Source organism: Crocodylus siamensis, chromosome 2 (genome assembly GCF_052110815.1).
Source record: "Crocodylus siamensis isolate JL-2025a chromosome 2, ASM5211081v1, whole genome shotgun sequence".
In the NCBI taxonomy this organism is placed as follows: Eukaryota; Metazoa; Chordata; order Crocodylia; family Crocodylidae; genus Crocodylus; species Crocodylus siamensis.
Genome location: NC_143396.1, coordinates 185,955,495 through 185,982,149, shown reverse-complemented (window position 1 = coordinate 185,982,149; position 26,655 = coordinate 185,955,495). Strand labels below are relative to the sequence as shown.

General features: G+C 41.0%; 1 protein-coding gene across 5 annotated transcripts in view; it reads right to left on the bottom strand.

The window, feature by feature from the left end:
* PLEKHA7 (pleckstrin homology domain containing A7) overlaps positions 1 to 26,655 on the bottom strand; it is a 332,850-nt gene that overhangs the window by 181,493 nt on the left and 124,702 nt on the right. For 2 of the 5 annotated variants that reach the window (XM_090032589.1, XM_090032591.1), the window contains exon 1: positions 8,264 to 8,680. The exons of the other annotated variants lie outside the window; for them this stretch is intronic. In XM_090032589.1, the coding sequence (XP_089888715.1) occupies positions 8,264 to 8,343 (80 nt within the window). In that variant the 5' untranslated portion in view covers positions 8,344 to 8,680. Of the gene's footprint in view, positions 1 to 8,263; positions 8,681 to 26,655 lie in introns of those variants that run through there. 5 annotated transcript variants of the gene reach the window in all.

Below are 26,655 nucleotides of genomic sequence, written 5' to 3'. Positions count from 1 at the left end.
TCAGCACCACCCTTCTGGACCTGCAACAGCTCACCAAGACTCCTTAGGTGGCCCTCCAGCCCAAATAACTGCCCAACCCTGTTTTAACCCATGGAACATGCTAGCAGGGAATGTTTTCTTTATGTAAACTGCCATTAAGCACGAAACACTGTACAGTGATGCTTGTAATATAGTTCCTTTTCTTTTGGGGGCATACATTCATAGAATGAATCTGGAAATTTTGAAAAACTCAACATATAGGGTGCGTGCAGACATTACACTTAGATCAACCTAACTAGGGTCCTAAAAATAGCCCTGCCCAGGCTATTTTTAGCTTTGGAGAGTTGGCAGTGCTGCTGCTGTGCCACCCAGCTCCTTTTCCCTTCTAGGCCAGCATGCTGCATCTCCAAGCTGCTCAAATAGTGTTTGTGCTCTCTTCATTTCTAGTTAAGATGCATCACATAGCAGATGGGATGATCTCTTGAGGTCCCTTCCAGCCTTACTTCTCTGTGATGATGGAAGGAAAAATGAAGAACAGAAGTAGACACCTTGCTTAACCTTATTAAACAGAGGGAGAGGTAGAAGGGGGAGAGCTAGAGGGGATTTACTACATAATATTTAAAAAAAAAGAATCTTACCTAATGCTATTTTTTCCCAGGTAAGCAATTGATAATGTTGCTACAGGAACAGTCACATTAGGCCATGCCATCTTGCTTAACTTCCCGTTTCCCCTCTCATTAAATCACACTTTCACATACTCCTTTTCAGAAATAACAGAGTACCTAGTTAAATCTATAATACCTTTCTTCACTAGAGCCCCTAAAGCACAGCAAGAAAAAGGGAATACCTGGAAAAGTTTTAGCTCACTCATCTAAAAATATTTATGTACTTAAAAAAAAGCACAAGAATCCATTTTTGGCATTTTAAAATACATACATCATTTTGTAGGTCTTATTAACATTAAACTACTACTAATTCCACACAAATGTTCTTTGTTGTGTAGGTTTATGTATCCTGTAGAACAATGCTTATGTGCATCTCAACTCCTGGTCACTTTGTTAAGAGGAAAAACTGTTGAGATGTACATATATGTACAATTTTACACATTCTGCAACAAAAAGATTTGAAAACAAGATTTCAAATGAAGCATTGAAAAAAAAGCTGCATCTCAATAAGGTATAGTGCTAACTATACTATAAAGCAATGGTGCCTAACTCATTGGGCCTACGGGACTCCCCAAGAGTCTGGAAATGTGATGGTGGGACAAGCAGTGGTAATATTAATTACTGCAGCTCTGGCACCTATGGCAACTAGCACTGACACCAGTCTCCTGCTGCCAAATTTCCACACCTGTGGTGAGCCCCGAGGCTAGAAGATATGGTTCCACTGGTTGGATCAGGGCCACAGGAGAATGTTGCACCTTAGCCAAAAGACTGAATTAAACTGCTCAAAGATACAAGAAGTGTTACAAAACTGCGTTATTTATTACTGTATTACTTTGGCAAGTGGGATATTTTATCCCCTTGTCTCATTGTCAAACATGTATTATTGATTGCTAGTGAAACCAGAAAACTGATTATAAATACTGGAAAATGAAACTAATCTCTTTCTCTCTCTCTCGCTTGCTCTCAGTTCTGAAAAATCATGAATAACTACATTAGTGAAGCACAGTGGTGAATTTCAGTGTTACAAAACACGAAGGTATCTTTCAGTTACTTTTTTCCGTTGTCTTACAGTTCAACTTTGTTTGTACCAGGCCCCACTTAAACATTGACAGCCAATCCTGACCCAGTGCTTCTCACTCCCAACCCACTGCCCTCTACCCCCAGCCCCTGCAATATGTGGGACAAGGGGTGGGTGCATGGGGTAAACGAAGCCCCAAGCAGCCCCTTGCATGCTGGAACTGTGCCACGGTTTCCCACATTTTTCTCCTTTAAAGGTGAATCTATTTTTAAAGTCTGTTGATCAATTTTTTAAATTTGTTCACAATCATTTTGTATACTCTTAAGACCCATTTTTGGGTCACAATCCACAGGTTGAGAAACACTGTTATAGTTGGCAACTGCCATTTAGCTAAACTGACTGTTTTTTACACTTTAATTCACATTGAGCTTGCCAACTAGGCAAACGGGGGGAGGGACGGGGGGGGGCGGGACCCACCTTCAGAGGAACAGGAGCAGGAAAAAACAAATCCCTTTCAGATATGTACCCTGATGTTGATTCTTCTCCCTTTTCCATTTGTAGTTATCAACTCCATGTTACCAGTTTGTCACTCTCTTACAACTGGATTGCTTATTCGACATGATGATAAGGCAGGGTATAGCCTATGTCTCTGGAGTTTAAAAAACTGCATGGGTAAAACTGATTCACAGAATTAAAAACTTAGAGCCCCTTCTCCTGAGGGAACCATCGTTTTCCACTAAGTAGGGTTACCATATTTCTCGTTTCAAAACAGGGGTGCTATGATTGGGGGGGACAGTGATATACCCATGCTCTGCCCCTGCCCCTCACTCCCAAACCACCTCCCCCAGCCCTGACAGTGCCCTTCACCCCTTACCCACAGCCCCTTGCTCCCCCCCAACACTGCTGCCCACATCACTCCTTGCTGCCACCAAAGAACCTTCTCTACCCCCTTCCCCCGTTGGAGGGACAGAACACCTCCCCTGCCTCCTGACCTGCTGCAGCCCTGGTGCCAGCAGGCTTCCACCCCCCTCACACACCGCATGCACACACTCCCCAAGCTCTGGCCTTACCTGCCTGCAGCTGCTGGGACTGCGCACAGACTACATGATGCCCCAGACTCCAATCGTCCTACCCTTCACACCCACCCCCCAGACCCAAGCACAAGCCAGGAAGCTCCAGGGAAAACTTCAATGCTGAGCAAAGGCAGAGCAAAATCCTGGACATTTGTTGATATTTTAAAAAACTGCCTAGATGGAGATGGGAGAACCCACAAACAGACATGTCTGGGAAAACCTGGACATGTGGTAACCCTACCACTAAGGTCAGACAAATTAGTAGTAGCACTCAATGCCCCTGGCCCCAAAGGAATCCTGAGACAGGCAATACTCCTTTCCTTTAAAGCCAGCATGAGGCAAACTTGACTAGAGGTGGGATTCTGATTCCCATAAATGCCTGATAGCACTTTAGGCTTAGTTAAATGAAAGAATAAAGCATCCCTGATAAGCCGAGAAATGTTATCATGCTCTGCATTTGATCCCTGAGAAGAGCTCAGGACCCTTGGCCCTTTGGATAGAATATGGCCTCGCCTTCTTGTCACTGTTGCTAGCCCAGGGTCCTGGTAAGTAATACCTCAAATTCAGAATATGCTATTACTATCAATGCTATTATGATACTATGATTATACCATAATAATATTATGACTGCAACAGGTCTTTTTTTGTTAACAAATATCCATTAATATTATGGAGGCACAGATACTTGCACAGATACTGAAGTCAAGACTGAGCTGAATCTGGCACTTACATAAAGAATTCAAGCCCTCTTTTGCTATGTATGAAGAATATAAGTAGTGCATTTTCCTAGAATTACAGCTGTAGCCCATATAGTACATAAATTTTCTGAGAATATATGCATTTAATTGATAATCTAAGATTAACCTGAAATAGGCTCTTCAAGAAATTAAGTACCATAAAAGTTGTTTTCCTTAATAACATTACTGTATTTAAATCTCAACAAAATCTGAACCAGAGGCAATATCTGAAAGTGATTTGCACTGATACTCTTCTAAACTAAAAGTTCAACCTTTTCTAAGGCTGGCAAATAAGATCTGTCTCAGGAAAACAAGAAAACAATTTTGAAAAAGAGCAGTTTATCAACATTTATTTTCAATAAGGTCACTAGATTCTCACAGCCAACATGGTCGGTCCACGCTTGTCCTCTTAAGTATCTCCTGAGGGTGCAAAATATACTATTTTCACTGAAGTAGCTTGTAACAATGAGAGGCCATTGGCTTCCCTGCTACAGGCAGTCTGTGGTCTTTATCCAACTGAGGAAAATGAACAATGACAGTCAAAAAAAGCACAATTTTTTTTGAGTTTCTGAGAAAGGAAAAAGTTTTGTTCTCGAGTTTCCCTGAATTATGACCAGGAAAATCAAACAACCAAAGGTAATCAATAAATTTTTTCAATTACTACGCATTCTACCAAATCTAGTCAGTAGGAAAACAAAAAGATGAAAACCCAGGTTTGCATTTGGGATCTGGGTGGACACTCCAGCAGCTTTGCATTACTAAAGTGTTAAAACAGCCTCAGAAACCCCAAGTTCAATTGGCCAGGATATTCTGACAGCTCCATGTCTTAAATACCTAGTACATGATAACAAATTTGTCCCTAAAAACTAAAATTAAAGAAGCAGTTTAAGGCTACTTCTCAAATACTGGGACTATAAACTGCTAGCATTCTATATGAGATCCTGTTTAGCATTCAGAAATTGAAAATATATATCAGCATTTCACAGACCATAGATTCTGTGGGGAAAAGATTCTCTTTTCATAATGCGTCTAGAGTGCCAAATGTAATGAATCCTCTAGTTGGGCTCCTAAAACAAAACTTGAACCATAAGGAATTTGTAATTCATCTCAAAATTCATCACCCAAATGCCCTTTACTCTGCTCTATAAAGATTCTGTAAATTGCAGTGTGGTTCAAGAGTTAAAGCTGAACTCCTGAGCAACACAAAGTTACCATTTACAGCTAACTGGTCAGAAATCTGCCCCAATTCTGGTAGTCAATGAACTAGACCGGGGTGGGCAAAATATGGCCCACAGGCTGGATCTGACCCATGGAGGGACTCTGACCAGCCCAAAGTGGGTCCCTCAGTCCCACTTGACCCAGGCATCATCTGGCCCATGGCTACTTCCAGCCACGCAGTAGAACTAGGGCGGCTCCTTCCAGTTGCTGCCACCAGCCAGCCTTGACCCCAGCCCTTTGGAGACTGGTGGGGACTCATGTGCACAGCCGTGACCTTGTCCTGCCCCACACCAGCTCTGGATCAGCCGGGAACTGCGTACACAGTCCCAACCCCAGCCTGCCTTTAACCCATTCTGGACCAGCCCGCCCACAGTAAGTGGCAGTGGCAGTGCCCAGGCAGAAGCTGCTGCCAAGCATGGAGGAAAAGTGGCTGACTCCCCCTCACCTCTGCCAGACTGTTCTTGTTGTGGCTGCCTGGAGCCCATGCCTAAGCTGCCCTGTGGCTCCTCTCTGCTACCAGCACCACCTCCAGGCTGCCCAGGCATGGGTTCCAAGCAGCCACAGCAAGTCAGGCCCAACAGTGGTGATGGAGGGAGGCTGCTTTTCCCCTGCACCCAGCAGCAATTTCTGCCCAGCCACCACTACCCATCATGCGTGGGCTGGTCCAGAGCAGGTCCAGGGCAGGCCAAGGCCAGGGCTGTGCGTGCAGGTCCCAGCTGATCTGAAGCTGGTCTGCTCTGGCCAGGGTGAGTCTGGGGTGGGTATGGGGTGGACCAGGGCCATGTGCTCAGCTCCTACTGCTGACTGGCAGCAGCAGCAGCGGCAGGGAGGAGACACAGGGCCCACAGGCTCCGGGTCTGGTGATCTGTTATGGGGAAGGGGGTGCTGACCTGCCTGAAATAGCTCCCCAAAACTGCCTATGTGGCCCATAGGCCCAAATAATTGCCCACCCATGGTCTAGAATCATTAATGTATCTTTGCCACCTAAGAGATTGCACAACTCTGAGGTGAGTTCAGTGACCGACAAGTCTGCTCTTCAGGGCCAATGAAACTAGCTACCAGAAGGATGAAGAGAAAAAGCAAAGCAAAACAACAAAAAAACTTTTTTAAGGGACAGTCCAAAACCATGGGACAAACTACAGGAAATGTCACAAATCTCATCATCTTCTATTCTAAATCCAAGGCATACTCATTTGATTGAACCATTACAAACCTAAGCACATGGAACAACATAGTCATTTTTATTAAAACATTGAGAATACAAATGCAAGAATCAAACCATACTACACACACACAGGTTTGCTCAGAGAAGAATATGAGCCACATTTAATAAATATTGGTCATATTTGGCCAATCTGGAAGGTGCCCAGATAGTCAGGGCATGAGTGGTAAAAAACCTAAATATAACAACATAACTGGAATCCATCTACACAGCCAAAGATAATCTACATTATTCCTTGGAAAGGGAATTGACAGTTTTAAACTCACTACCTTGAAACAAGCGATCTGACACTGTAGATGGTCTCTTAAATGCACACACATGCCTCCACACATATGCACAATCAACTTGGCAGCCCTAGCTATTAAAAAGATTGACAATGTCTGTGTATTTGTAAGAAGCCCTTCTTGTGAGTGTTCCAAGAAAAACTTGGTTGCAAGCTGCAAAAGATTTAGTGAATTGTGGAGCTGAACCGATGTGTTAAAACACATGCAAATACAATTTAATGGACCTCTTTAAAGGTGTTTTTATTATGTATAACAGTAACCTTTATGTAAGGAATCAAACTTACAAAATAGCATCTGAATTAAAATACAGAGGAAATATATTACAAGGGGTAAGGTATTAGAAGTGTAAAGTCAAAGGTTCATGAAAAGGGGAATGAAATCCAGTGACTCAGTCTCCTTTTTCTCACTGTCACTAGTTATAGTGTTGAAAATTGGTTAGCGGCACATTCATCACAATCACTATCACCCTTACAGTTTATACTAGATATTGGGTGAATCACCCATTCCAATCAACAGGAACTGATAAATTTGCACAAAAGAATTATGACAAGGATGAGTGCATAGGCTGTACTCTGGGGAAAAAACAAAAGGCTATCTCCCTTAATTACCAGATTTTCCATGCATGTAGCAAGAAAAGGTTAGAACCAAAGAGAAAGCTTGATAGCTTCTGCTAAATCTGGGCAGTGGAAGTAACTTCCCATCACTAGTGAGCCTTGTAAGTGTTAGATTCTAGTAGTCAAGGTTCTTTGGGGAAATCTGATATCTTTTATTAGACCAACTCAACTAGTGTGAAAAATTCTTCTTAGCAAGCTTCTGGGTACAAACACCCTTTGTCAGGTTGAGGAAGCAGTAGTTCTAATGTTCTGACCTTGTAGCACCTTTAGGCATGGTAGATGTGAAGTGCTACAAAGGGATTTTCTGATGACGCAGGAAAAAAGGACAAAATATACAAGACACATGGGAACCATTTTTTAAAATCACATAGGAAAGTGTTTAAACAATTTCTTCAACAAATAAAATTGCACATGCACTAATGTACTTATGAATTATGTTCATCATTACTCTTTATGAAACACTGATACCATCACGCCCAATCATATTTTATACATAAATCTTTGCCGGGTAAATTTTCTGGGCATGAGCAAGTTAATAATTAACTTACTCTCCTATACCATTCTTCAAACACATTACTAAAAGATGAGTAATAGCACAGAGCCTCCCAGTTCAACTCAGGTTTTCACTCCTTTTGTCATTCTTGCAGCATAAAGAGGCAGGGAGTTCTGACTTAAAAGATTGCATTCCTTCCCTAAGGTGTGCCAGAAACCTGAGCTCTTTTAGCCACTGAAGACTAAGAAGTAACACATTTACTTCAATTGTTATGCAGCATATTGCAGCCTTTTAACAGTACTAAGAATGACTTAACATCTTTTTAAACTTCAATTCTTTCAGTATTAAACCATTTTACAAGACTTATTGTAAAAAAAAAAACAGTTGGATGCAAGGTAACTACTAAAGCCTATTCACGACCATTTCACATGTGCAATTCTTTTCTGTAGGCTATTCTGTTTTGTAAGCATAGCCACAATTGTGAATACATTCCAATTATTCAGCATGTGCTTCCCACCAAAAATGTTTCATGTGATCAATATTTACTAGAAATCTATGTGAGAAGTCATAATTTTCAATGAGGTAAAAAAACATCTCTCACCGGTAAATGACTGAAAGGCATGAACCATTTAGAAAAAAAAAAATCTGTGGTTGCAACTTAATTGTTCCAAGCTGCAGTGCTCTCGAAACATTTTTTGTTCTCCCTAGATCTCAAACAAAACCTTGACTACCATTCATATAACTTCCTTGCTTAAAATGAAAACAGCTTAACATGATAACAGTTCAGTCATGCTCCAAACCCTTCAAAATGTTTAGAATATTTCACTTCCTCATTCTTTAAGTTCGTACATTTTCAGACAACAAAGCAAATGATAATTGTCAATACAAAGATAGGCGCTGCTGTACGGTTTTACGTAACTAAATGCATTAACCGAATGAAAACTTAAAACATGCACATACCTGTAAGATACCTGATAGAATGGATATCCTGGCAGAGGAACAGAGTTTGAAAAACCAGACGGACTTGACATTGCTTTCATATATAGTATCCACTTAAATTGGTTTCATGTTCCATATGCTAAGCCTTTACTAAAGAATTAAGTACAAACATCCATCTATAAGCTTGTTCAGGACCTAACTGAAGAGAAACCGAATGCATATTGAAAGGTCTTAAAATTCTGACTGCATACAGACTGCCACTGCTTCCTTCTCAACTGCAAAATTCCTAAAAGCCAACACCCTCGTGACATCATATGCTACAAAATTACAAACATGCAATCATATCAGAAAAGAGAAAGAATAGTTTGTCTTTTCTAACTTGACATAACATCCTACAGTACATTTTTCCTTGCAAAGATCATGTGAGTAAAGCTGGGGAGAGAGAGAAAGAGAAAGGGAGAGAGACCTGCTATCTTAAAGAGCAGCCTTGGTTTGGCAAGCAGCCAGCAACCAGCAGAACTTATTGCCAATGCTGCAAATCCCTCCTATCAGCTAATGAAGATCAAGACTGCAGGTGAAACATGATTTTAGCTCCATGACAAGAATTCCCTTGGAAATGCATACAATGCCTATGACCTTGAATTCCTTTTTTATTTTTAAATCTCAAAAAAGGATCATTTCAATGAAAAGCTACAGTTTATATCATCATTTTATCAATCATATCAGTGTACCTATACATTTTAGTAGCATGAGAAAGTGAATCTCCCTCTGCTTAAAAAAGAAAAAAGAACTAAGATAAATAGAGGATTTTTTTTTTAAATCACAATAACATTCTTTAAACTACCAAACATATAAACAAAATTAGTTGTCTTTTCTTCAAAAATGTTTCACTAAATTAAATACAAAGCATATTAACTAGTTACTACATTGTAGCAAAAACGAATGCTACAAATATTTACTAGGGAATTAATTTACAATTTTTTGTGGGGGGGGATGTTGGGAGGGTACTCCTTGACAGAGAAAACAAAAGCTGAATTAAAAGAGAAGAAACAAATCAATGTTAGTAAATCTCTTCACTGTGTCACCACAATGGCTATGCTCAGCATATTGAAACCATAGAATAATATTTACATTACATTTCATAAATAAGTTGTCCTAATGGCTAGGGACAGACATTCAAAAAGCCTGAGCCTGAATTGATTCGATCTTTGCAGATTAGTCTAACCTGGGTGGGCTGAACTAGTTTGTAACCAGACAGACATCCCAGAAATGCAGGTACATGCCTGCAGTGGCTCAGGCTACAAGCAGGGGAGTGCTAGATCTAGCAGCCCTCCCTTCCCTTCCACACTGCTAAGATGAGAAGGGCATGGCCAGGCTCCAGCAGGACACTTATTAGGGAGCCTCATCCCCTCACCCAATGAGCAGGGAATTGATAAGAGTGTTTGTCACCCAATCAGAATACAAAGCCTCTCTCCATTAGTTCAAGCTCTCCTTAAACAGCTTTTCCAAGAAAGGAATCAGTCTCCCACAGCACAGACCATACCCAGCATGTGGTATGCTAGGGGAAGCCAGACAGATGCCTGCAGTCTCTGCCGGAGCTGCAGCCAGGGCGCAGAGGGGAGGGGCCAACTCTCTCTCTGTGCAGCACAGAGCCCCACCCAGCCCAGAGAGCATGCCAGGATAGTGGGGGAGTTTGGTTTAACTTAAACCAGCAAGGGGCCTGGGATAGACATTGCATAAACCGGTTTGACCCAAATCAGTTAAGTCTGATACTAAATTCAACCAGGTTTATCTCAAACCGGTTTCAGCCATTTTCAAACTGGTTTATGTGAACTGAACATCTGTTCTGTTATAGGTTTGTGCGTAATGTCTGTCCCTAGCCTATATAAATATTTCCATTCTTGTTTTACTAGTTTTGAAAAAGGAAACATATGAACAATTAATCATCTTGCTTTGGCTGCTAAGAATATTTTAGGCTATTAAACTGCTGAATTTAAGGATTATGAATGATGATGTATAATCACTTTATTATCAGCTTGCAAATGAAAAAAGAGTAATCACTGTTTACAGTAAGTTTCTAGTCAATTTTTCATTTGCATCATTTCTAAGACAATAGTACAAAGTTTGGATTACAAAGTTTCAGAGTAATATTTCAAGATGATCTCTGAAGGGGAAAAATGGGCATAATAAGAAAATAGGGCTGAAAGGGACCTCATGAAGTCATCCAGCCCAGTTTCCTGATCAAAGCAGGATCATCTCTGACTAAATCATCCCAACTAAGGTTTTATCTAACTTGCTCTTGAAGCTTCCAGAAATGGAGATTCCCCAACTTCTCTAAGAAAGCCTGTTCCACCCTGATAGTCAGAAAGTTCTTCCTAATCTCCCTAAATGTTCTCTGCCACAATTTGAGGTCATGGCTCCTAGTCCTGTCTTGTACATCCACAGAGGAATGGCTACCACCCTCTTTGCAATAGTTTTTCAGGTCTTTTAAGACTGTTATCAAATCACTCCCTCAATTTTCTCTTCTCCAGACAAAATAATCCTAGTTCTTTCAGCCTTTACTCATAAGTCATGCTTGCTAGGGTATTTTTTATCACTCTCCGCTAGACTCTTTCCAACCACATCTTTCTTGAAGTGCAGGGCCCAAAACTGTATACAATACTGCAGGCAAGGCCCAACCAATGCCAAATAGGGCAGAAAAAGTAGTTTCCCTTGATTTACGAGTAACAGTCCTGTTAATACAACCCAGGATGCTGTTGTTTTGTCTGCAACAAGAGCGTGATTGCCTTATATTCATCCTTCATACCTAAATTCTGATGACGGTTCTGATCAAGTACAGTATTTCCATACAAAATTTTTTTTTCCATAAGGTAGATTTCTATAACTGCAATACAACCAAATATTTCAGAAAATGTTATATTTAATGGGAAAAATGGCTTTCAGAGATGCTAGAAAATGTCACATCTTCAGAGTGCCTCAGCCAATAAGAACTTGGTCAAACAATATCATGTCATCACCCTAGTGAACCATTACGCAACTGAGCCTATTACCGGGCCAGTTTTTCAGACCTCTTCATGGTTACACTCAGGGTTCGAATTACAAGGGAGCTGGGGAGGGGGCTGAGCCCCACCCCCATAAAAAAAATGAGATTGTCCCCCCCCATAAGATTTGAAAATCATAAGCTGGGGAGGGTCACAAAGGCTCGGTATACCAAGGCCAGGAGCCACTGGAGTCATTACTACTGATTTATTATTAACCCATATGCTTAACAACCATTTTGCTTTAAATTCTTGATGTTTAAAGAAATTCTTCTTCTTTATGCTGACTTTGACTATATAATAAAAAAATTCTTAATTCCCAATTAATACTTTGGTGAAAAGGAATTCAAAGCAGGTTGTGCTCTTTACACAGTGTTCCTTAGTGTGTTGGTGGTCTTACACACCTTTTGGGAGAGTTCTATCCCAAGAAGCTAATGAAAACATCACTATTTACCTTGATAATATCACAAGTACTGAAAACAACAATAGATACACAGTAGTTAAAATTCTTATTGGAAAGATTCTACATCCTCCTCCTGGCTGAGAACATTTTCATTCCATATTCTGCTGGAGAAAATAATTATGCGTTTAGTTGTTATAAGACTACAAGCATGGTATTCTGGAGTCCTGGGTCTTGCTACCGACTTGCTCTGCTATTTGGGCTAAGTCACTTATCTCCTTAGTGCCCAGTTCATCCACATATATAATACTTGCTGAAAACAAAAGTGTGCCGTAAAGCTAAATTTCTGTAAAGTACTGAAGTCTTCTGATTGAAAGGCAGTAAAAAAGGTAATATTTTGAGGAATAAAGATACTCAGAATATAGCATTATTTGTCTACTTCCCATTTTTAACTACCATACCAAAGGCAAACAATAGATATTTTATTAATTCCAGAATTTTAAATTTAAGAATTGTATTACTTTGCCACATTTTTTAATTTATATGAACTTCACATTTAAAAAGGGCTAGATAAGGATACATAACATTTAAATGCAAGTCCCCAAAAAAACTGAAATTGAGATGCATTTTTTTTAAAGATGTGTCCTTCCATTACATTAGCATATTAATTTAGTATTTTGAAAGTGTTTTCCTTTTGGAGGGAGAGAACTGGAAGGTGGAGATTCTCAATGATGATGCAAAAATATTTTCAAACTAAAAAAATATTACAAACAAGCTACACACACACACAACTATTATAAGCATGTAGTGGGGCGGGGTGCGCACGCAGAGCAAACGCACACAAACTGGCCCAGTATATTTCTAACCTATTTAATCATGTGTACTTCACATATACAAAACTACTTCCTGAACAGATTTAGTTGCCAAATATTACGGTAGCTATAGAGATCAGTAAGTTTCATTTCAAGTATGATTGTGTTTATATTTCTTGTGTGTTTAAAACTGGTAACTAGTGACAAGCAAGGTAAACGTATAATAGAGAGAGATCATTTGACATGCTAAAAAGTGTTCTACTACAATGCTTGAAACAAAATAAGGCTAAACAAACCAAATAAATCACCTGGTCCAGCTGGTATACACTCAAGAATTGTGAATGACCTTAAAATTGAGGTAACTGAGCTTCTAAGGGGGGAAAAATCAATATCTCTTTAAAAACAGCTACTATACCAACTAACTGGTAAACAGAAAACATTGTAGCTAGATTTTTAAAAGGGCTTTAGGGATGACCTCAGGTGCTACAGACCAGTAACATATTTAGTAAACTGGTTGAAGGTGAAAATGTAACTAAACTCTAAATTAACTGTGTCAGCTCAGGAAAAAGGATGAGTTGTCTAAAATTATGCCAGCAAGGTTAAGCTACTGTCAACCTGAACATATAACATTACAACATATAAAGAATGCAATGGAGAACACAGATATTTTTATAACGTTAATATAAAAGAAATGATTTTTCCTAAACTGGAATATTTATTTCAGGACTGGTCACCCTCATCTCAAAAATAAAAATTCAGAATTAGAGGAGAGTCGAGAAACTGAGACTACAAAAACCTAATAACAGTTACATAATATTGAAAAACTCTCTAAGAGAAGATATCAAGGTAGTTTCATTTAAAAGGAGACTTTGCACACAAAACAGCGAATGGTATCAAAGAGACTGTCTCAAAATACATATGGAGACAAATCAGTGACATTGAGAGATGACAGCAAATGTAAAATGGATAAAAAAAATATTTTTCCTTACAATGCATAATTAAACTGAAACTCATTGCAAAAGATGCTCATGAAGCCCAGAACTCATTAAGATTCAAGGATTAATTGGACACTTACATGGACAATAACAATATTCAGAAGTAATCATAGAAGAAAAACTAAAAACCAAAAGAAATCTCTAGGGAAGATGCAACATCTGATACCTTTGGACCCTTGGTTACCACTAGGAATTAAGAGTTAAGAGAAGAACCCCTCTGGGAGCACATTATCCTTCATCTGTCTATTGTGGGCTTTCTTCCACCTTTCTCTGAGGCACCTGATGCTAGTTACTGTTGAAGATAAGATAGTGGACTAAATTTACCAAGAGACCTCTGCTCTAACAACCTGACTACATGCTTTGTTACATTTTTTTGTCATAGTTTTCAGAAAATCATATAGTCAACAACACAAGAAAAACAGCAGTCTGAAGAGGAAAACAAGACTATGTGGGTGAAGATAGTACAATGGGGACAAAAAGGTGGATGGGAGAACTAAGATTACTGCTATGATTTCTCTCATTTCAGTGACTCAACCACACAGCGCTTTGGGGCTTTGTTCCAGCATGCCCTTCTCTTCCATGTGGGCAGTTAATAAGCATAGTGTATACATTTGAGTCTCCAAGCAAAAAAGAAGGTAGAACAAGAGCAGCAAGTTATATTTTTTCCAAGATGCAGCATCAGCCAGGTCTTACTACTTGGGGTCCAAAGAAAAGCTGGCTTAGTGTTTGTTTTTCTCCCCCAACCTGACTGATATACTTATTTAGCAAAGTTATTACAGATCCACAAATTCAGTTGCAAATGGATGCATTTTCAGCCTTCCAAAGAAGCATTTTAGCATTGAGAACCATAATTTCAAGACTAAAAATGGGATTCAGTTTCCCAAAACATGACTATGTTTAAAAAAGTAGGACCAGAGAAGTCAGCCTAGGTGACAGAGCTCAGAATGAATACAGACAAATAATAATAAACTTCATACCATTTTAAATTGGTCCAATTATGCTTGGGCTGTTAGGCCAATGAAAACGCGAGTCTGATTGTATCAAATGCTAAAAAATATATGTTATCATTCCTGCCCAGAAGAGCTTACAAGCTCAAACAGGAAGGAAGGATGGAACCCTTAATAAGACCATACAGCTACATAGGCGACTTATGATCATGGACACTTTCAATGAAGGAAATTCTCTGCTTTCTCCATTTCTGAAAGTAGCATGTACCATATTTCCAGGAGTCTTTCCAATATATACTTGCATCAAGAAAATTAATTTAATTCACTTTAAACAAAGTTTAGCCCACAATAGTTACACTGTCACCACTAATTATTTACCTCATACTTAGGTGTCCTTGCATACTCATCACTTGCGCAAAAATTGTATTTTAGGGTAGCAAGCATGTGATATTGTTTTCCCAAACGTCTGTCAGCTGGATACAAATGCTCTCGTTCTTTTTCTTATATCAGAGACACAATACCAAATGATGGCTAAGTACCCCTTTTTGGACATTCACCTGATTGTGGTCAGATAATCCAGTTGCTGGATGTTGAGGTACTTTAAGTTTCCAGAGTCTTAACTAAATCTGGGTACTGCCTCCTCTTCAGGTTTCTAGGCTTTCACGGGGGGAAACTCACTGTCTAACATCTCTCCTGAGAGCTGCAAACTACAATCCAACTGCCTGCCTCCGGGGTTTAGTACGGACTTCGATTCCCTGCCTGCTCCTGTAAACAACATCTACAGCGAGAATCCCAGTGAAGGTGTGAGGCCTCTGGTCTAGAGTCAAACTCTGAGCTTTGAGCCACATGGTTGGTTATAAGCAACCAAAGCACAGCAGCTTTCTGAAAACACCACTGCCTTACTTAAAAATGACAGAGCGTTAAGTTACACCAGTCGTTCCAAAGTGAACGTCCATCTGTGGCCCCATCAAAACCCGGGGACCTCCTGGTCAGCCTCCTCCTGGCTCTAGCTATGATACCAAGGAGGAAGCTCTGGCCGGGGGGGGGGACCAAAATGAGTGTGTAGGGCTGCTTTCCTGGTATTTATCCACTCACATCTCCAGGCAGAGTTTCACTGGCTGGTATTCACAGGCTCTTTCAACTTATTCAGTGGGCAGCGGGTGCTGGTCAGCATGCTCTGCTCAGTATCCCTTCCAGTTTCTTTGTTGTTAACCTGCAACCCTCACTCCCTTTCCTGTTTTCTTTTTTGTTCCAGGCAAACTTCTCAGTGACCTTCCCTTTTTAAGAGGGGCTTATAGTTTTTCAAGATGGGCTTAGGCCCACACTCCCCAAGCAGAAGAAATAGGCCTGAATGCAAATGCCCCTCACAACTAGCTCATCCTTCCCTTGCAGGTCCCTGCAGGTCAGTGTCTCTTCAGACAGACAGACAGCAGCTCCTGGTTTGTCTTTCTCTGACCCTGACCAGTCCAGCAACTAAATCAGGTCCTCCCTGCTGTGAAAGCTTATACATCGTCCTCATGTCCCTTACCTAATACTTCCTGTGCCACTGGGAGTCTTCCCTGTTTGTATGCACTGTTTTTAACACCTGATCTCCCTGTTCTGCTCTTGTGCATATGCAATGCGCTACCCATGCAGACCTATTCAAATGTTCATTAGTCTTGATAGTTCACTTATCCAGCCCAGACCTGGTTACTGTGAAATGCAGGTTACTCTCCACAGTCACCTATTGCCACTTCCAGCAAGTGTCTTTGGAAAGAAGTTAACCTTAAAGTCAGGTATCAAGTAGCACAGCCTTAAGCAGTTAAACCAAATCTCAGTTTGCATAAAAAATACAGACAAACCCCATATCCTCTAACACACAGCTTTAGGTATGAAACAACTATGACATCTACCACCGTTTTTTGGATACCTGTATAATATACATTGGTCAGAAAAGCTCACAACTCTTTAATGATGTTACTGCAGTAGGAAAAGCTGTTTTCAATTTCAGTATTCTAACAGAGCTGACAGGTCTGAAAAGAGACCTAGTCCATTTAGTTGCTACAAAATTTAGCTCCTAGGAAAGGGTAAGTTCTTCAGTAAGAATGCAAGAATCAGACAATAATAAGATTGAAGAATGCAGGTCTTTGCAAATTAGGTTGATAGTGTACTTTCAAGGAAAAGACAGTGTCCTGGATATTTCAACTAAATAAACATGTCCAGTACAGAGGGAATCCCAGCTTCAGATGGAATCCAGCCTTTCATTCACGGTTAGTGCCTGGAGAACTGTTTCAATTTCTGCCTACAGCATGTCACAGCAAAGCTCTTTTTATACTAGAGGTGATATAATTTGTACTCCTTCAGAACAGGAACAGCAACAGTGTATACACCCCCCCCCACTCTGCTGAACCTGAACCGGGAACAGAATAGCAAAAAATCAGGTTGCTGGTTCAGAATAAGGATTCAACCAAACAAAACACACCTGATGTGGTACACTCACTGGCTCCACCAGTACCAGAATCAGAATCAGAATGAGCACATAAATAAAATCAATAAATGGGAGGATTAAGGGTTTATATATTTTGGGTTTGTACAGGCTTCTATACTTTGCCTTCTTCAAGGGCTGGGCCTGGGAAGCATTAGCCAGGGATTGGATTGGAGGTCTGCTTGCTGCTTCCCCTTGTGACAGGGGTTTGGTCAACATAGTTACAACATGGAAGGGCTGAACATACAACACGTATGTGAGGTGATACAACAATACAAGACAGGTGACAGAACATATTTGGTGTCTATCAAATGGTCTGTACATGTACAGTACAATGAGACCGTATATTCTTATTTCATTTTACATTTACATATGTTTGGAGAAATAGGGATTAATCTGTGAACCCAAAACTGGGGCAGGAAAACAGGAAATATGATTACAGAAAGACAGGAAAAGCAGAGTACCTCCTCCATGCTGCAGTGCTCAGCCAGCCTATGTAGGTGGTAGATGTTAATGCATCTGTGGTGGCTAGGCCTTCAGGGCCCCAGGCAGAGCAGAGTGCATAGTGCAGGACCCTACTCGCCTAGTCCAGGCCCTAAGAATCAGAGAGGTGAGTGAGCAGACTCTCTGAGGCCCAGGAAGTCTAAAGGAGCCCTCAGTCCATAGATTTCATAGATATTAGGGCTGGAAGGGACCTTGGAAGATCATCAAGTCCAGTTCCCTGCCCAAAAGGCAGGAAGACAGCTGGGGTCACAGAATCCCAGCAAGATAAGCATCCTATTTGCTCTTGAAGGTGTTCATTGTAGGTGCTTTAACCACCTCCGATGACAGGCTGCTCCAGACCTTGGGGGCTCGGACAGTAAAGAAATTCTTCCTTATGTCCAGCCTGAAATGGTCTTGCAGTAGTTAATAACCATTCAACCTCGTTATCCCTCGGGGCGCTCTGGTGAACAAACGTTCACCCAGAAACTGGTGGTCACCCTGATAAACTTATAGATGGCCATCAGATCACCCCTGAGCCCACACTTTTCCAGACTAAAGAGCCCCATGGCTATCAGCCTGTCATCATAAGGTCTGTTTTCCTGACCTCTGGTCATGCGCGTCGCTCTTCTCTGGATTCTCTCAAACTTCTCCACATCCTTTTTGAATTGTGGAGCCCAAAACTGGACACAGTACTCCAGCTGCAGCCTCACCAAGGCCAAGTACAATGGGAGAATGCCGTCCTGGGATTTGCTTGAGAAGCATCTATGGATGCAAGCCAGCATTTTGGTCGCTTTACCAGCTGCAGCATCCCATTGCAGGCTCATGTTCATCTTGTGGTCAATGATGACCCCCAAGTCTCTTTCTTCCATAGTGCTAGCCAGCGTAGCACTGCCGAGCCGGTAAGGATGCTGCAGGTTTTTCCTCCCAAGGTGGAGAACCTTGCATTTTTCAGTGTTAAAATACTATCAGGTTCTCGTCCGCCCATTTGCTGAGCCTGTCCAGGTCTGCCTGGATCACCCGCCTGGTGTGGATGCTCTGCCCCAAAGTTTGGTGTCATCGGCGAACTTGGCCAGTCCACTCCTGACTCCAATGTCCACATCATTAATGAAGATGTTGAACAATAGGGGTCCAAGGACAGAGCTTTGGGGGACCCCACTGGTCACAGGGTACTATGACCATTGACTTCCATCAATTACCACCCTCTGGGTCTGACCACGGAGCCAATTTCCCAGCCAGTGGATTGTGGTGGACCTAAGGTCACAACTGGCCAGTTTCGCCAAGAGGTGATCATGGGATACCAGACTGAAGGCTTTTTGAAGTCAAGATATACGACATCAATCTCTTCTCCCTTGTCCAGGTGATAGGTCACCTGGTCATAGAAGGAAATGAGATTGGTCAAGCAAGACCTACCAGCAACAAACCCATGCTGGCTATCCCTCAGGATGTTGGCGTCAGCCAGTCCATTAAGGATGGCCTCTTTAATAAACTTTTCTAAGATCTTCCCCAGGATACGAGTCAGGCTGATGGGCCTATAGTTTGCCAGATCCACTTTCCTCTCTTTCTTGAAGATAGGCACCATGTTGGCCTTCTTCCAATCTTCGGGCTCTACACCAGAGCCCCAGGAGTTTTCAAAGATCCATGCCAGAGGCTGAGCTATGATGTTTGCCAGCTCCTTGAGTACCCTGGGGTGTAGATTGTCAGGGCCGGCTGACTTGAAGCTGTCTAGCCTCTCAAGGTGTTCCTTCACAAGGTCAGCATTGATGGTTCCTTCACGAGTCCAGGCAATGGGAAGCATGGTGTGTGGGGGGGAAGGCTCACTGGAGATGGTGTTTCACTTCTGGGCTGGCTCTGGAGGTTCCTGCTTCCCAGGGGATTAAAAAATGTTATAACATCCTTAATATTAATACCAGGTAGATCATCTATATATCTATAACAGGGGGATTACCCTATAGAAGAGGGAGGAGGGGTGGTGCCACCAATGAATGCTGCTAGGTCACTGGGACAGAGGCTGAGAAGTAGCAGCCTCCAACAGATTAGAAAGGAAGGTCAGGCAGCATGGGGATAGATGGTGAATGCGATTAAGCAAGAGATTAGTGGGGGGATCCTGGTCCCATGATATGACTAGTATTTGATGTTAGAGATACTGCGTGTGGGAGTGATTTGTGTGATAGGAGAGTGAGGCCATGGTGGATTGGGTTGGACTCATGATGATGCGAATTTACATGAGCCCTCTCGTTGCTTATTACAGATCAGCATTACAATCCATTTTCAACATGGGTAGGGAACAAGTTAATCCTGTAGGGAGATATTTCAAGTTTGATTCCACAAAAAATGAATCAATATGTTAAGTTGAAGACTGTTCAGTAGTGATGAAGGGCAATCATGCATCCAACCTAGAAAGGCACATACAGAAGCATCACCCAAAACAATACATTCAACTTTCACTTTCAAAAAGGAAGAGAGAAAAGGAAGCTGGCGGTGAATTAGAATTACAAAAGAAAAAGTCAACCCTCTCAGTGCAAAGTACTTTATATGCAGTATTTTATAGGAAAAGAGTTAAACTAATATTGATGAATCAAAACTTGTTGATGCCTGTGTGGAACTTGTAACATGCAATGGAAGGCCATTTACCTTAATGGAAGATTCAGGATTTAAGAAGATAATTGATCCCATAATTGAAGGTCTTGGGGGGAAGATATCGATCAACGCCCAAAACCTGAGACACAAAGTTACACAAGTAGCAGCGAACATATGCAATGTAATCAAGGATAAAATTAAAAATAGGCTCATTTGCTTGAAGTTGGATTGTGCAACCAGAATTGGCAGATCAATACTTGGAACAAACATCCAGTTTATTGCTGGTGGCCAAATTGTTCTGAGGACTCTTGCAATGAGGGAGATTAAAGGGAGGCATACCTCTGAGTACCTGAAAACTTTGATCATGGACACTATCACTAATTATGATATTAAGCCCATGCAGCTGTGTTCTGGAACAGACAATGGATCAAATATGGTAAAAATGGTGCAGATAATGATTGAAGATCAGGCAGAAGATTGTTCAAGTGAGTTCAGTTCATCTACTGAAGAAGAGCAGGTTGGAATGAAGGACAAGGAAGATGGATGCACAGGAGAGGAAGACAGACTCATGGAAGAGCTTGAAGATGCTAGAAATTCTTTTTCTGAAACAAGTTCACCACTTCTTATAGTTAAAGGTGCTCACTGTTCTGCACACACACTGTAACTAGCAGTTGATGATGCATTAAAAGAACAGTCAGCTGCTCAAGTTATTGCAAAAGCATGCTATAGAACTAAGAAGCTAAGAAAGCAAACAATAATGGTAATTTTAAAAAGGTTAAAATTGAAGAAACCCATCTTGGATTGCCCTACAAGAATACACTCAACCTGTGACATGCTGAAGCGATTGCTGGCACTGTGGAAATTTTGTCAAGACATGGCAATATCAAACCATGACCTTCACATCAGTGACAATGACTAGATATCAGTTCAGGAACTGACACCTGCTCTGCAACCAGCCAAAGTGGCAACTAAAACACTGCAATCTGGACAGCTTACCATAGGGGATTTCTATGGGAAATGGTTGAAGTGTCATCTGGAAAATCTCAAAAGTAGCAAGACAGTTTTCTAGCAAGTTAGTAGGCACCATGAAAGAACGTGAAAAATATCTTTTTGAAAACAAACTGATACTTGCAGCTATATACCTAGATCCTCGGTATCAACTGCTGTTGTCTGACATGGACAGAACTAAAGCCAGGTGTCATCTCATGTCACCATGGCAGAGGATGGGAACTGTCATTTATGGCAATGGCATGAATGTAGAAATCATCAGTTGACTCTAATCTGCATACTACACACACAGAAAAGGATGATGATGATGATTTGGAACCATTTCTTCAGTCAAGAAAGAACTTGAAGCACCCAGTCAAACAGGACTGGTCCATTTATGGACTCATTTGTGGATGAGCCATGACTGAACAAAGATGTAAATATTTTGAAATACTGGGAGACTCAGAAAATAGCTAGATGTGAACTGTACCAGTTGGCTCAGGTTGCCTTGTCAATGCCATCAACTCAAGTAAGTGTTGAACGGGCATTTTGAGTTTAAAAATCATGTTGTCACCACAAAATTCCGATATGAAGGAGGCAATCTTGGAGGATGTTCTGTTAGTAAGACTGAATAGAAATTACAGAAATTTGTAATACTGAGTACAAAACAATATAAGTCAAGCATGTTGGAAATACGATAGGCCTAAGATCCATCTGTTTAAGGTTGATAATTCTTTGTTTCCCTAGTTTTATTAAATCAGTTGAAAAACATATAATCTTGAGAAGTTAGTAAATAATCACAGAACTGTCACTGTGATTAGTTAAGTCCTTTTCCTTTCCTTCCTCTTCACAATTAATCTGGTTGCTTCTTCACTTATTACACGCCTCTGATTGTACAATTAAAATTAAACAATACAAATAAAGTAAACGTTTATTTGTTAAGTACTTAGAATTTTTTGTTTCATACATACTTCATAGTACTTATTGCTGACATTTAGTTGCAACAGTTTTAATCCTACTAGCTTGCTCCACTTCACTGTGCAAAAGATCATCATTATAAATAATGTGCCTTATTTAAATTTTCTCATGTGAACCGAAACTGAACTGGTTGGTTGTGTGCGCCCAACTGGTTACTGAACCTTTATTGGCCTGAACTGGAACCAAACCAGACCAACTTCAGTTGCAGCTGAAACTGAACCAGAACTAAACCAAAAAATTTAATGGTTTGGCTCCCTGATTCTAATATAATAAAGGGTTTAGTCCATCTGTCTGTCCATAACGCTGTTGGAACACTCTGATTCGTTTACTGAAACAATCAATCAGAGTGCTCCAAGAGCATTCTGCACAGGAGGTGGCAATATAGTGAGCACTGCCATGACAGCAGGGACAGAAGGGATGGAGTGGGGAGGCGAGGCCAGCAGCACTGGCCTCGCCCCTCTACTCCCCAGCCTTGCTCCTTGGAGCCAGCAGCAGTGCAGGGTGGTGGCAGAGGGGGATGGCGGAGCAAGCTCCCCCCCACCCCGGTAGGCAGTGGCGGCACGGGGTGGTTGCTCCACCCCAGCAGAGTGGGCCAGGCAGACGTGGAACAGAGGAGGAGGTGGGTGGGCAGCATGGGGCTGGATGCAGTGGGGGGAGGTGGTGCAGGGTCAGAGGCGGATCAACGGCAGCACAGGGCTGGACATGGAGAGGGGGGAAACAGTGGAAAAGAATGCAGCAAGCCTGAGTTTCAATTCATCAGAAAGATCTTGTACAAACTTTTTGTCTATGTTGCATAGTAAAAAACAAACAGCTTTATCTCTGGATGTCCCAACTTCTTGAAAACCTAGGAAGGCACTAATACTTTATTTGGACTAATTTTAGCTGGTCCCAATCCCTCCTTCTGAATGAATCTGCCTGCATTTTACCAGATGGAAAGCCACGGGATAAACACCATTCTAAAAGTTCTCATCTCTGCAAAGGGGTATAAAGTGTTCTCCTCCTTGCTTGTAGAATATAGTACGTTGTTGTGATGCTATCCTCACATACTATCAAACACCTTGAGGGACAAGAAGGCCCTGAGGCTCCAAACAGGATTCTCAAGAATCCCATCACCTGGATAACTTCAGAAGCTGGTAATGTACTTACCCACCCAATTCAGATTTGAGACATGGATCACGGCTGAGAGAGCAAGAGCAAACTACACTGCCTGAAGCACATTGCTCTGGGACTCTCAACTGTATGAGGACCTGTGGAGAAATTATACACCCTGTGTAGGATCTCTCTGTGTCAGGACTACTATGTTTCAGTACCCAGGACTGCAGAGGCCTCAAGCACAAACTGGTGTGAGGAATAAAGTTGGCCAAAGTTACCACAAGTCCCATGAACCTCAAAAATAATGGACTGCTCAGGTGAGCTCTTAAAGCACTTAGGGGGCCTGCTGGATCTTTTCTCTTGAAACAACAACCTAGTCTAATAATAATATCACACCTAAGAAAGAGATATTTTGCAAGGGAATTGGAAATCTCATCTCTCTGTTTATTTTCACCCACAGGTAGCAGAAGAGGCAACAAATAGCAGCAGTGGTTGAAATTCAGTCCTTTTTCATTTGGTTTATAAAACAGCCAATTGTAGGAATACAGCTACTACAAGGCACCTGAGATGTACTGCCATACAACTGTCCTGGTTTTTTCCAATAGCTATGGAAATATTTCCATCCAGAACACATACCAGTAAGGGAATAAGCAGGCTGGACCTGATGATATTCTGAGGTCCCTTCCAGCCCTAATGTCTATGAATCTATGAATCTTAAAGCTCAGATGAGCCCCCTGAATGTCTTGAGGCCCAAAATGGCCAATGTCTTGGCACAGGGAAATACCAGGATTAAAAGAGAAGCTTTCTTTGATTTACCGGGGAGAATTCTGTTTCAACAGAAGGAAGCCTCTCAAAGGGAGGTTTGCAGGAGGCAGCTGACACAGAAGTAGCTGGAATACCCATTCACATGACTGGGTATGAAATCCGGTGATCAGAAGTAAATATGTGTTTTTAAAAGATTTTAATTAAAAAGTGTAATTTTGGGGTGTAGAGAAGTGATAGGGTCTGAAACCAATGCACAGAGCAGAGCTAGTATTTGTGGGGGGAGGGTGTACAAAATAAGTATATTATTAGCTAATATACTTTGGAGATGTCATAGCGCTGTGAAGAGTTTTAATATGAAAATACCTGCAATCAAAGCAGAGCAGCTCTACAGACATGTTTTTGCCAAGCCCTGCTTTGGAAACAGGGAAGAGCGTAAGACTATGCATTTTATTCCCTTATTAAACTTCAAGACTAATCAGGGAAGACAATTTCTCATAATCACAAATTCACTGGGGGAAAAAAACCCAAAGCACTAAATTAAGACTGGATAACCTACTATATATAACCTACAGACTATATATTTTTGGATGCTACGAATGAACTCTCAGGTTTGCGTAAGAAAAAATTAGAATTAAATTTTGCTAACCGACAATAAAGGAACAGGAATTAAACACTAGGAAATGCACAAGAGAATTAAAAAAAACAACCTCCAAACAAATAACACATTTTCTTACATACAACACATACCTTTTCCCAAAAGCTACTGGAAATTGGGGAATACATTTTAAGCATGGAAATAAAGTAATGGTAGCTTCTGAAAAAATGACCATCTACTGAGGGAAGAGAGAAAGTAATGCTGCACTTACTGCACAGAGGGCAACATGGTGAGCATGTAAGGCTCCCTAACTGCTGGCAGTGGACAACAGGAGCCTTCTCCTGTACTTCCTTACAACTTCCTGGCATAGACTCAGGCTGCAGAAGCTGTTACCGACTCAGCTCTCTTGTACTCTCTAAAGCAGAGCTGAGCCCAGGATACCATGACAGAGGCTCCTGCAGAATGTGAAGGGAGGGATGTCAGCTGTTTCTATTTCCACAGGTTTTCCTTGTCAGGATTGGGCCTGCTGCTGATTTGGCAGGCACTGGTGGCTGCTCACCGAGATCAGCTTCAGAAAAGAAGAGGAGGGGTCACAGATTCACAGAAGTTTAGGGCTGGAAGAGACCTCAGGAGATCTTCAGGTCCAGCCCCACTGCGCTCAGCAGGAAAGACTGGGTCAGGCACTTTGGCTCAGCGAGAGGAGCCACAACGTTTTACTCCCCACTTACTTCAGCTGCCTGTGTTTTCCTTGGGAAAATACTGTCCTTAACAGTATTTTCAAGGAAAGATTAATTCTCTATTTCAAAAACAAGGTGCACACCCTATTCAGGGACATGTTGTATGCAAGAAAACAGGTTGTTGGATTTAGGGGATTTCTAAAAGTAAAAATATACTGCATATACTTTTCACCATAGATAAAAGCAGTGCTTGGATTCACAGAACTTCCCATACGCTAAAGCTAGCATAATATTAAAGCAGTGTCTCAGAACTTTTATAATTATTTGTCTATGTCTGAGAGGTCAAAATGAAATTATTGTAACTGATAATGTCTGATCAATCTATTGCCATGACCCTGTAGACATTTATTGTTACAGCTTGGTAGAGAATGGTTATGTACTTTGGAGAAGTTCCAGAGCTTAAAATGTCATTATAATAATTCAAAATTAAAATTAAAAACTTCAAAAAACTTCAAAAATTGTTGACAAAACAAACATTTCTGATCTCAGCCCAGGTTTAGGAGAAATCAGTTTGGATTCTAGATGTCCAGATTCTAAGGCAATCAAACAGCTGGACTGCTCCTCTGGAAGTCAGATTGTCAAGGGCACAAACCTGGAAGCGGGGTTTACAAACTGCCAAAGAACTGGCAGACTGAAGAACAGTAAATCAGGCAGACTTCCAATGGAACTCTGCCCAATTTCTGGAGAAATGTCATGAAAACTAAGCTAACCTCAGGCCGTCTTTCCATTTCAATTAATTGGCAGGTTCCAACAAAAACATTTTTTTGATCAACTCTGCTAATTTACTAAAGAGATTTAAAGCATATGGCAGTGCTTACAGAGCATCATACACCACATGGGAAAAGTCACTCTGTTTTCTGCACGACACCTTTTTAAATGAAGTAGCATCTGCTATTCAGATCTTGAAAGTTACAGTATATCACATCATATGGCAGTGTCTCCCCTGTGAAGTATTTTTCTTTATATTCTTTAATCTGAAATAAGTTATCAAAACCAAAAATAACATTGTCCTGTGAAACTGAAAAATTACAAACACCCACATGCATCCAAACAAGTACAACTAGCAATGAAACTGACCTGTTTTTTTTTTCAGTATACAGATTAAACATAATGGACCAGTACATACACTTATTACCTGGGTAAAGTCAATGTAGTTGAATGGAAAGTTAATCCAAATGGCCAAGAGCAAAAAGATAAGTCAGGCATTTAAACTTCAAAGTTCAGCTTCAAAAAACTGACTCTTTTGATAAAAAACCAAAAAGGAATGCACTGTCCAGCAATGAACCTACACAAGGGCTTTGTCCTCCATTGATTTAGAGTAATTCCAAACACTAAGCTCACAAAGACTTGAAGTATTTTGAAGAACTTTCCCTTCATCTTAAAGCAATAATATTTTACAATACTTATTTATATACATGTGCAAGAACCAACAAATTTGAAATGCTGTTTTAAATAATTAACACGATATAACTATTGGTATACATATACCAAAAGCATAGGAGACCGCTGTGAATTCCTCTCTACCACAACCCAGGTTAAGGTA